At 37.3% G+C, this 12,323-nt stretch overlaps 1 protein-coding gene across 1 annotated transcript; it reads right to left on the bottom strand.

Moving 5' to 3' along the window:
• Window positions 1–2,797: 2,797 nt before the first annotated feature.
• LOC117902958 lies at window positions 2,798–10,624 on the bottom strand. The gene is made up of 4 exons (XM_034814595.1): window positions 10,527–10,624; window positions 4,308–5,521; window positions 3,577–4,240; window positions 2,798–3,169 (listed from the first exon to the last, which is right to left on the bottom strand). The coding sequence occupies exons 1-4, from the start codon at window positions 10,617–10,619 to the stop codon at window positions 2,813–2,815; spliced, it is 2,328 nt and encodes a 775-aa protein (XP_034670486.1). The 5' UTR covers window positions 10,620–10,624; the 3' UTR covers window positions 2,798–2,812.
• Window positions 10,625–12,323: the final 1,699 nt, after the last annotated feature.

The raw sequence follows: 12,323 nt of genomic DNA, 5'->3' as shown, positions 1-12,323 counted from the left end.
AAGCATTGAACTCATCGGCACGGCACGTCTTCACTTTTTCATAACTTCCTCTTATTGGATTGATTGCAAAATAGGTTAAAACCAAAAACTTCATCGAAAAAAATGGCATTAAAAGTTAGGTTAGGGTATGGTAAGTAAAAATTTAAAATGTAGTAAAAATATATGTGAGTATAAAAATAAATGTAGCATTTTCTAAAGGGGAAGAAGCACCAGCACAGTTCTTCCAAAGAGTTTAGACTTGCCTGCAATTTGTCGCTAAAAAATTTGTAAAATGTTATTAAAACTTTAAAGTTTAAACGGGCAGCACAGATATTGCTAATGTATTTTTTTTTTATTTCACCTTGTTTTCATACAACTAATTTGCTGTTAAACAAAACTGTTAACCGTTTAATGTGAATGTTAATGTTATGTTAATTTCTAAATAGGTCGCCAAACAATTACACTTCCCCTGCACGATCTTTCCTCAAGAAACCAAATCCACTTTTTATGAAAGATATGTGGCTTAAAAATGGTCTGATGACAATGTTATTATTTTTCTATAGCAGAAATTTTGTTTGAAGAATTTTTAAAATCTGTTTAATTTTAAGAGACATTTAGAGGTAGCGACTTGTTTTTTCACATAACTTAAGTATTTTAGATCTGGTTTTAAAGAACTTTGTTTATCAGAAAAGCTGATTGATGCAGCTAAAAAGCTAAATTGATGGAAATTTGTTAACATACACTAAAAAAAATGAATAAAATAAAAAAAAATACGTTTTGGAGGGCTGCGCGCCCAACTGCCAGAGTATTTCAGGTCGCAGTACTCGACAAATACTGAAAAAATACTGAAGTCTAAAAAAAAAACTAAATTATGTCGGTATATAAAGGAAAAATAGGGGTTTTAGGACTGATCGAGAATTTTTAGCTCAGGCGTCTCTTCATTGATTTTGATGAGAAATACCTTAAACGACGCCCAAAAAAAATAGTAGACACATGACTTTTTCGACTTTTTCCGAGTTTTTGAAGTCAAATTGTCGTAAAAACTACTTGCATTTCAAAGTTTAATATTTTTCAAACTGTAAGCTTTTTAGCTTACACAAAGTGTTTAGGTACACTTTATAGATGCATTCATCAGCTTTATAGAATGGCTAAATTCATCACAGCCAGACGTAAGTTCCTTAAGTTATGTGCGCTTAATAAAAGCTACCTCTAAAAAAACTCTTAAAATTCTTTAAAAAATAGTTCTGCCAAAAATGTAAAGCCCTCAGTCTATCAGAAAAAGTTTCTTTGGTTCGAAGCGGAAAAAAAAGTTGGATTTTGTCGAGTATTGTAATTGACACTGTCAAACAAAATTACAAACACCGTCAACAAACTCTAACATGAGTCAGAAGGCATATTTTAGGAAACTCGTCTTTCTGAAGTCCATATGAAAATTGAATTTATGCTGGCAAATGACTTCGTACGGAGAAAAAAAAAAATGAATTTAAGCGAGGTAAGAACGTTATGAGACGCTGGAAGCGTCACAACTTTTATACCCGGTACATACTAGCCGAATAGCCCACTGAAAATTCGCTTAGCTCGTTTATCAATCCCCACATTTCAGGTATGACATAAATACTAATGAAAAAATAAATGTATCTCCATATAAAATTTAAAATAAACGAGAAGTGACGTGTGAGACGTTCTTACGCGTCACAACTTTTATACTCGGTACCGAGTACTACCTTAGTGCCAGTACCTTAGTGGTTCTTTTAAAAATTTGTTATACATCTGTCATCTACATCATCACTTCTCACGCTCTCACGCTCTTTTAGCTCGCCACCCTCCCCATGAGCCGAACACCACACGAAGCAGAGTGTAGACGAGAGAATGTGAAAAAAGAACAAAAAAAAAAGCTGTGTAATTTCTTCATTCTGGCTATAATAATGATCCAATCGGATCCCAATTCGGTGATCTAATAGATATAGTCCTTCCCTACGGAATTTCGGCCTTTGTGGGGGCGGAAGGGTGCGGGGCTCATTTTTTAAATACACTTGTAACAGTGTCAGCATAGAGAAGTCTGGATGCAAAACTTGGTTACTCTATCTCGTATGGTCTCTGAGTACTAGGCGCTCATAAGGACGGACAGACGGACGGACGGACAGACAGACATGGCTCTATCGACTCGGCTATTAATGCTGATCAAGAATATATATACTTTATGGGGTCGGTAACGTTTCCTTCTGTGCGTTACATACAACCGTTATTCGCACAAATGCCATATATGTACATATGTACATACATACATATGTACCCTATTTACTCTTCGAGTACCGGGTATAAAAACAACAGCGTAGCTCTTAACTTATATTTTCATATTTATACCCGGTTCTCGAAGAGTAAATAGGGTATTTGTGGTCGGAGCGTTATGCGTAACGCACAGAAAAAATATGTATGTATGTACATATAGGCATGTATGTATATACATATGTATTATTGATCAGCACCAATAGCCGAGTCGATTTGGCAATATGTCTATCCGTGCTTATTGATGAGCGCCTGAATATCAGAGACTATAAATGCGACAGCAAACAAATATTTCATCGAGATTGCTGTGGTACCACACTGTTACAAGTGTGTTTCAAAATTTTGCCTTATGTACGAACGAAGCGAATTTGCAGTGGGCTTGTCCGGGAGTATGTATGTACATATGTACATATGTATGTATGTACATATATACTTAGTATTATATTGATTGAATACAACGTGAAGATCCGAAAACACCCTTACCTTTGGATGCATTAAATGAAACACGACACATTTTAATGTGATGTACTCTTTTATTTTGTTGCGCTTACTTAAAATCAATACAATTTTCATTGGCTGTTGCGCTTCTTTCATAACAATATAGTTGCCGAATGTTACCAATTGGATAGCTCCAATTCGATGAGTCCGAAAGGGAGTTGGGGCTTAACGTTGTTGGTAGTGGATGATGCTCATTGAAAGGGTTTACTTGCGACTTAAAGAATACTGGGAAGGAAACTCTGTGCTGTACTTGTGGTTGAGCAGATTTAATAGCCAGTGACTTCGAGTAAAATTTCTTTTTCGAAAATGTAGTGGTTGCCTTTTTTGAAACATTTCGATCCGGCTGTTGCTTATAGCTCTTCCCTCGAGTAAAAATTCTTAAATGACCATTGAATCCTTTCGTATCCTAAAATAAAAAAAAGAGAGTATAAATATATGGGAAGAGGTATCCCCCAGTAAAGTCAGGGGAGAGGTACTGGTTTTTCTTGTTTATAGGTCTATTTAAAACAAAGAGAAGATTCATCTGGAGAAGATTTGCATGGAAGTTGAGAAATACCAAAATCACGACTCTCAGTAAACTATGTATGTCTGTTTGACCTGCTGAGCTTCAGTGTAAGAAAGTCTGTTAAATAACATTTAAATTTATTTTCAGTTGGCGGATTGTTGCATTGAATTTGAAAGAAGGGTTGGAGGATCTTTCGCTTTAAGAATGGAAATGTGCATATTTTGTAATAAAGTTTTTCAGATTCGCCATTACTTTAAAAAAATAAAAATAAATAAAACAAAAATGATAGTATTAAATATTCTTCATACCTCATTACATTTATAGCCGTCCTTGCACATTTCTGGTTCTGCAGTGAGACCCACTTTTATTTTTCCAATTTGGTTTGATTTAGAGAGGTTTGTGTTGTCGAGCAAGCAAGCATTTGATTTAAACTCAAGTTGATCCTCGGCATCCGTTGTAATACCATCCACATCCACATCAGCATCAGCATCTACATCAACATTTGTACTGGCAGTCTGAGAATGAGCTGAACTTTCACTTTCAGATGATACATCAACTGGTGAATGTGCACACTGTTTGGGGGGCTCATTAACAACTTCGTCTTCCGTTGTTTCGATATCCACAACCTCGTCGTCGTCGTCGTCATCATATAAGTTTTTTCCTATTCCGTAAGCAGATTCTGATGATATTGATTTATTTGAACTGTTCTTGTTGTGCGTCGATACTGAAGTCGAAAAATTGATTCGCTCACTTTCTATACTGGATTGAATAGTGTCTAATATTGGTGAAAACTCTTCCGCTGTTGGTAAGCGATGCGAGGCAGTTGTAATACTGTTATGCGTTAGAACAGTTGTTGTTCGGGCCGTTTGAGTTGGGGTAATGTAAACGTTGCTATTTGATTCGCTAGACCTAGTGTATAATGATGTGGATACAATTGCTGCTGAAGCGACAACTGGTTTAAATGCAGAGCAACTTAATATAGATGGAATGTTATAATCAGAAAACGTTAAACCACTGCTGGTGACATCAGATAGCTTACGATTTTTTGATAATGCCACATATAGAAGTAGACGACGATTCGTTTTTTACATTAAATTGAAGACGCTCTCGCTCCCCCAAGCGAACGGCACTGGCTGTCGTTGAAGGCATACTCGTTTCTGGCCTAGCCCATGGCATTTGACGTGATTCGAAGTCTAGGACCGATTCACTCGGGTCTGTGCTACAGATTTTCGAATTTTTCGAATGCTGTTGCTGATGATTTGCATCCTGTTGCTGCCACATATAGTCCACAACAAAATTTCTGGAAAGGGGCATTATCGAAATATCGTGGTCGTTGCGAAGCGAGTGAAGAGGTGAAAGGACCGAAGAGTGATGTAAATTAAAAGGTACTCCAACCGTAGCAGCTGCTACAGCCGTAACTCCGACCACAGCGGCGGCTGCAGTCACGGTACTGTAATTGTATTGGTGGTCCACGGAGCGCTTGGATAATGGGGACTGCTCCTTACATGCCGTGTTTTTAGCATCTAGTAACTCACAGTCAGTTGGTGAGCCACACAAACTTCCTCCGACTAGTGCAGCAGCTGACGATGACGTTGGTGAGCTTTGATTTCGATTGCGACTTACATTACTATTGCCACTAACGAGTCTTTTCCTGGTGCCACCATTAAACATTGCCTTGACATCTTCCCATGCGTAGATAATTTTTTCATCGTGTGAGCTTCCACAAAGTGTCATATGCCGTCGCCAGGAATTAAAGTTGGCAGCATCGGGCTGAACGTACCTGTCGTTTGTTGTGATGCGATGTGAATGGAAAATGAATTTATTCGGCGAGAAGAACATTCCACAGAATGCACATTTGATGCATTTGGCTCGTGAAGAGTTATACCGAGATGGTAAAAACGATCCACGACAGCCCCATGCACACTTGTGCTGAACATTAAAGGCAAAGTCGTCTGGCAATCGAGGTGGTGAGTTGTCGCCCAAGAAACTCTTACAAAGACGCTCAGCTTCTCTTCTAGTTATCATTCCGCATCGCCGAGAACTTACCGGCATGGCACCTGCTCTTCTCAGAATCTCCAATTGTACTGGTGTACATTGCACGCAGGTTATGCCAAGCGCCACGCGTCTATTATGTATTTCATTGTAGCTAAATTGTTTTAGAAGAGTATTTGAGATTTGCGCAAGGCAGAGTCGCTCCTGCCCCTCAATGTACAAAGACACAATTGGTATTCCATAGAGCAGAACCGAGCTAACCTGAAAATAATAAGCATACATATATTAATTGTGGACATCTAATCGTCCTCTTCATATAAGAGTGTATGTAACGGATAGAAGGAATCGTATTCTTTAGGTATAGTACCTACATATTGACTTCTAGATCAGCATCAAAAGATACGTTTATATAGTCTGACACGGGCATACACATGGGGAAAGCTTAGTTGTAGGAACAAATATTTTCATTTCATTTCATTGCAAATTTCTTTGAAATTTTTGTTTGTTTGAGGACAATAATTGTGGAGATCTAAGGACTTACAATTTGCAGATCTGCCTCCGAGTGACCTCAACTTCGGTCGAGCAGCAAACCTAACCTAACTTAAGTGATTTGATATGATTTTTCGAATCAGCCGTATAAGGCCCTTTAAATGAATGTCAAATATCTCGTATTCAAGGAAATAGTGTCTCCAAATATATATTTTCAATATTTTGTGTGACAAAGACACAAATAAATACTTCCACAAGTGATTCAGTAGTTCCGCTATTAAGCGAAATGTATTAAAATGTGGATTAATGGAATAATTTTATTATTGCGGTTTAGGGGTGGTATTTAATCTAATAAGTAGTGGAACAGGAAGTGCAAAATACATATATTTACTTGAGAAACAATTTATATCTCCTTATGTTGTTACGACTTCAAAACTAAAATAAAACGTTTTATATATAATATAAAATAATATAATAATAATATAATATAATATAATATAAATAATCACATATTTGTGTTATTGTATTGTATCGGGTCTTAAATTTAAAATTGTATTCGAACAGACGGCTCATTTTTAGATTTTTCTGGAATATTTTAGGAAAAAAACAGTTTTACCTGACGACTAGCTGTGCGACTGTTAACAGCTATGTAGGAGTCTAATCTATCCAAAAACCAAGATTCTAAGATATAAATATTAGTTTAATTATGGCTTCTGGATTTTTTGTATTGAGATGAAATCGTTGTATTTGTTATTGTATGTATTATGCATATACATACATAGATACATATATTCCCAACCAACCCAACTTAAAAAAAATGTATATTCATGTTACGCTTACCATGCCAGCCATGTCTCTACTTCGCATTCATCATCCTGTTAAAAACAAAATCTTATTATGAACTCAAAAAAGTTTTGCACTGCTTCCTTTGCGCTCCCAATCTTTATAGGCCATGAAAAACAGAAAAAAATGAAAGCACGTATCTAATGATACCACAGGGGAATCATTTGTTTGCTTTGTGTTTGTTTTAGTAAGAGAAAACTTCAAAATTCTTCGTTTTGTGTCAGCAGACAATTGAGTGTGAATCTAAAATAGTCTAAAGTCGTTTTAAGATATATATGTACATATATTCTTGCAGTTCTTACATGTTATATCCACCCTTAATTTTTGTTGTTGTTATTTTATGGTTTTTTTCCCTAATTATCGCTAGTATTTATTTTTTAATATTAGTACTTTATTAGATTGTTGTTAATTATGAATTTAATAAAAATATTATTAAATAATATACAATTCTCGTGTCACTAAAGGTGTCTACTAAACGGATCTGCCGATTCTTATGAAATTTTTGTTTTAGGTCTGCGAATCGGATGTAAGTATTTTTCGTTTCTATTTTAAAACTCATTTGAGTTCCTTCCTTCGTCTCGCATGCCAATACGAGCCAGATGTTGAATATTACGCTTATCAGAAAGTTTTGAATGGTGCCATGGACCAAGAATAAGTATACCAATTGTCACTCGCTCATATATAAGTATAATATATACATATATATATATATATAAGTACAATATAAGTCAAATGATCTGTGTTGCGCATCAGGAAAAGTGAAACTACCTGAAAATGAGAAACCTCTGGATCCATTGAACAGCTTGCCCATCGGCACGGATCCAGAAAATTCAAGTCATGCCCAGAAATAGTCAACAATACTGCTACAAATTATCAACAATACAATTCCATATTTAAAATCAAAGGATAAGTATACGGCTGAAACATTTGCCAAACAATTATGGCAAAGTTGCTATCAGTAAAAATAATAGCTGCATACAATTTCCAATAGATTTCTGCACAGCTGTTCATTCACAAAAGATTCTCATAGAACGAGTATTCTCAGATGTAAAAACACAATGCTTACGAGGGGTGTCCGATAAGTTTCCTATGACAGCCTGACAACCAAGATGACCTTCCACGCTAACCAAACTTGGCTATTGGGATTAGGCTTCTTTTATTATGCTCGCGCCAAAATTTCAGCCTCCTCCATTCGATACATAGTTGGAAATACATAAAATGGAAAAACATGAATATTGTTCGATAACAAGGTTGTTTTTAAGGGCAAAACGCCATTACAAATCAAAACCGAGATAGACGTTGTCTATGGGCACATCTATTCCATATAATTTACAGCTGTAAAGTTGACGAAAACATCGCCAAGTCTCACAAAATTTTTTTCTGGTCAAAGTCAAAGTAAAAGAGATAGCAAAGATTACCAAGATGTCTAAAAAGCTAATTTGCCATAATTTGAAAATCGAAATGAATTATATATGAGAGCCCTCTCGGCACGTTGCTCATTTTTGATCAAACGCGTGTTCGAAGGAGCTGTTGCAAGTCTCTCTTGGCGATGCTTACGCGTTATTAATCAGAGTTTTGGCGCCGAATCATAGCTGCGGACGATACATAGATACACCAATGTACTACGGTGAGAGACTTACAATAAAAAAAGTCGATAGCGAAAAAACATTTTTCATCAGCTTAATGCAACTTCCAAACATCAGCAGTTTCCATGCCAAAAATCCACGAATTGCTTGAGGGACTCTCTTTCTCCCGATATAGCTCTTCGTGACTTATTTGTATTAGCTAAGCTTAGATTAGAATGAAGCTAAGAATTATCCAGCAGAGTTTTTGAACTCACTGGATTCGTAGTAGGTACGACTTATAGTTGGATCTCCGATTACGTACGTAATTGCACGAGATAAGTGACTACAAATATTATTGAAGCAACCATTTTGAATAAAAAGTTCACAGTAAACAATTTTTTGTTACCCAAGCATGCCAATGATTCCAAAAGTCGAACAATTTTTAAACGCCTTTGATACAATGAAAATACGCATCCCATAGAGAATTTTCCAGAGCTTCAGAGCTGTTACAAGTGTATTTCAAAACTTCGCCCTGCCCCCTTTCGCCCACGCAAATGGGCGAAAACCTCCCAAAGCTACAATTAAGAAGATAAAACGAGAAGGGACGTGTGAGACGCTTCTTACGCGTCACAACTTTTATACCCGGCACTCAGTACTACATCTGCACTTTAGCGGTTATTTGTCAAATTTTACATTTTTTCTTCATCTGTCATCTACATCAACAACACTGCTCACGCCAACACGCTCCTTTAGCTCGCCACCCTCCCCTAGAAACACACACCGCAGAGTAGCGGCAGAGGCAGAGGCAGTGACGTGTCAGGGGCCAGGCCATAAACAGCGCGAAGCAGAGTGTGAATGCTGCGGGACGGGGTGGGTTTGGCCACTGAAAATTAATTTCTCCATTGTGGCTATAATAATGATCCAATCGGATCCCAATTTGGTGATCTGTTAGATATGGTCATTCCCTACGGAATGGCGTTTTTTTCTGTTTTCTGTTATCTTCAAAATTGTAGATTTGGGAGGTTTTCGCCCTTTTGCGGGGGCGGAGGGGGGCGGGGCTCATTTTTGAAATACACTGGTTTCAGTGTGAGCATACAGCAGTCTGGTGCCAAAATTTGTTGGCTCTAGCTCTTATGGTCTCTGAGATCCAGGCGCTCATAAGGACGGACGGACGGACGGACGGACGGACGGACAGACAGACATGGCTCAATCGACTCGGCTATTGATGCTGATCAAGAATATATATACTTTATGGGGTCGGAAACGTTTCCTTCTGTGCGTTACATACAACCGTTATCCGCACAAATACAATATACCCTATTTACTCTTCGAGTACCGGGTATAATAAAACTAAAAACTAAAAACTTCCGAATGGAAATTATAGCCACAATGAAGAAATTAATTTGCAGTGACTAAACCCACCCTGTCCCGCAGCTTTTGTTATTTTTTTCACATTCACACTCTGCTTCTGCAGTGTGCGGCCTCTGCCTCTGCGGCGTCTCTGCCTCTGCCGTGGATCTGAAGTGTGCGGATCTAGGGGAGGGGGGCTAGCGAAAATAACGTGTTGGCATGAGAAGTTATGTAGATGTAGATGACAGGTGTAGAAAAAATGTAAAATTTCAAATGTAAAAGTCTGCGTCTCACGCGTCCCTTCTCGTTTTTCCATATATTTCAGTCATTGGGGTTGTGAGTTCAAATAAGTTTAGATACAACAAAAATTGGTTTTGCAATAATTTGTATACCCGGTACTCGAAGAGTAAATAGGGTGTATTGCATTTGTGTACAAAACTGGATGATGTAACACACTGAAGGAAACGTTTCCGACCCAATAAAGTATATATGTATGTACATATGTACATATGTCTGTATAATCTTGATGAGCATCAATAGCCAAGACGATATAGCCATGTATGTCTGTCCGTCTTTTTTGACGCCTGTTTCTCAGAGACCATAAGAGCTAGAGTCACAAAATGTTGTGTGAAGACTCAGGTAATATCACACTGAATCAATTTTTTTTTCAAACTTTGGAAAATCTGCTAGATTTACAATTTGGTATATAGGAGAAAACAAAAACGCAGTTTCGTGGAGAATGGTCATGTCTATCTGATCCCTGAATAATTAGATTGGATTATTCTTAGAGACAGAATGACGAAATGAATGTCCTAGTCTTATCAAAACGATATCAGTTGTTTCAAGACAATTCGCGAAAATAGTTTTGTATCTGATGAATCTTTACTTTTTCACTAATATGGTAGATTGACAATAATTAAATATACCGTCGCCGTTACATGAAATGTAAAACATCTTTAGTTCCTTCTGCCCGAACATATACAATACCTTGTTGCGCCAAAAGTGTCGGAATTACGTACATGATTTGACCTTTGAGATGTCTGACTGTTTTCCATTCCATTGGGTGGATTCGATGATACTTCAGCTTTTTGTACGGTTTCCGGAAACGCCATTTGCTAAAAAACTAAAAAAAAAGTTCACATTGAATAAAGCTTCAAGTTAGTATTATTTATCGACTTAGTCTTTAAATATTGAGCAAGTTTAATCAAATATTTGTAAAGTATTTCATCTTTTTTAAGTCGAGTCGATACAGTCTGTAAGTCTGTCCGTCTGTCCATCCCGATGAGCGCCTATTGCTCAGAGCTACAACCACCAAACAAGTGTACATATGTACATACTTATTTACATATGTATTTATGTACACACTAATTTATATGTATGACGTTTCCGCGGGGAATATCAATGTGTATAATAAATGTAAATATATAAATACTAGCTGACCCGGCGAACTTCGCACCGCCTAACAGTCAATGAATGTCGTGTTACTTTTTAGCCGAACAAATTTAGGCTTTGATGAACGTAAAGCAATAATACAAAATAATATGTTTATATACATAGATAGAAACAAAAAAGTACCAACTTGATAGCGAGTGATTTCATCGTTGGTATTGGATGTTTGGATACCAAAATCCGCCATGTCCCTCCCTTTCGTGACATATTTGCAAATGTATTTAATTGACTTGACCGAATTGCAATCACTTGGCATGCGCTCTAAAGCAGTCTTGAACAGCCGTCAGGCTGATGCCTGATGTTCATGAAGCATTTGCTGCAGATCTTGGAGAATTGCTCTCTTCGTAGCTGTGTTGATCCCTTGACGCCTGTCAAGTTGTTCTTCCATATTGCACATGAAGTATATTTGCAAGAATTTATGCTGTGCATCTTCTATAGGTTGCAATGATCCAATGCGATGGTAATAGGATTTTCATTCAAGCACTTTGTGGTAAACGACATTCTTTGTTTTTTGGTCAGGCGCAAGAACAAATAAAGCGGATGGTTTGCCGACACGTGAGCATGCCACGTACAATTGACCATGAGAAAAACATGAATTTTCTAGATTGAGGCCACAAATAGTCAAGGATTGGCCCTGTGATTTGTTGATCGTCATGGCGAAGGCAAGACGAATCGGGAATTGAATTCGTTTAAACTCAAAGGACATATCCGTTGGGAACATCGGAATCCTTGGAATAATAACTTCCTCATCTTTAAATTTTCCTTGATGGCCATTTCACTTTACCACTAAGGCAGCACAAACCAGGCGTTTCACCAGCAAACTTCAATGCTCCACAATGCTGGCGAACAACTTTCATTGGACCAATGCAAACTAAACGATGCAAGCTGTAGTCGATGGTGCAATCATACAGAAACGCTGCTCGATTCAAATCAATACTTGAACCATTTCTTCTTGCACTTCGAAGATTATTCCTCTGTTCATCTGTACGATAAGCTCGACGATTTCTCTCTCTTTGCTCTTGTGTTTGTGAAGCACGAATTAAGGCCCTTCTTTGCTCCATACTAACGCGGCACTGTTCTCGTGCAATTTCTCGCGATATTCCGTTGCCTAATTGCATTACGGCTTCGCTGGGAAATATTAGATCTTCTAGGACGCGGCATTGTTATTAAAATGATTGATACAAAATTAAACAAATAAATAAAACAAATATTAAATATGATTAAACAAAAACAAATGAACAACAAATGAACAAATGAACTTTTTAGACAAATTTCTGAACACACACATGATGTCTTCAGAAAAAAATAAAGTTTTGGCTTTAAAGCCGCAACAAACAGGCATAAGTTGTTTTTAAGATGTATTCTGC

Source organism: Drosophila subobscura, chromosome dot, assembly GCF_008121235.1.
Source record: "Drosophila subobscura isolate 14011-0131.10 chromosome dot, UCBerk_Dsub_1.0, whole genome shotgun sequence".
Taxonomy (NCBI): domain Eukaryota; kingdom Metazoa; phylum Arthropoda; class Insecta; order Diptera; family Drosophilidae; genus Drosophila; species Drosophila subobscura.
Note: the sequence above shows the minus strand (reverse complement) of the source record. Positions and strands in the feature narration are given on the sequence as shown.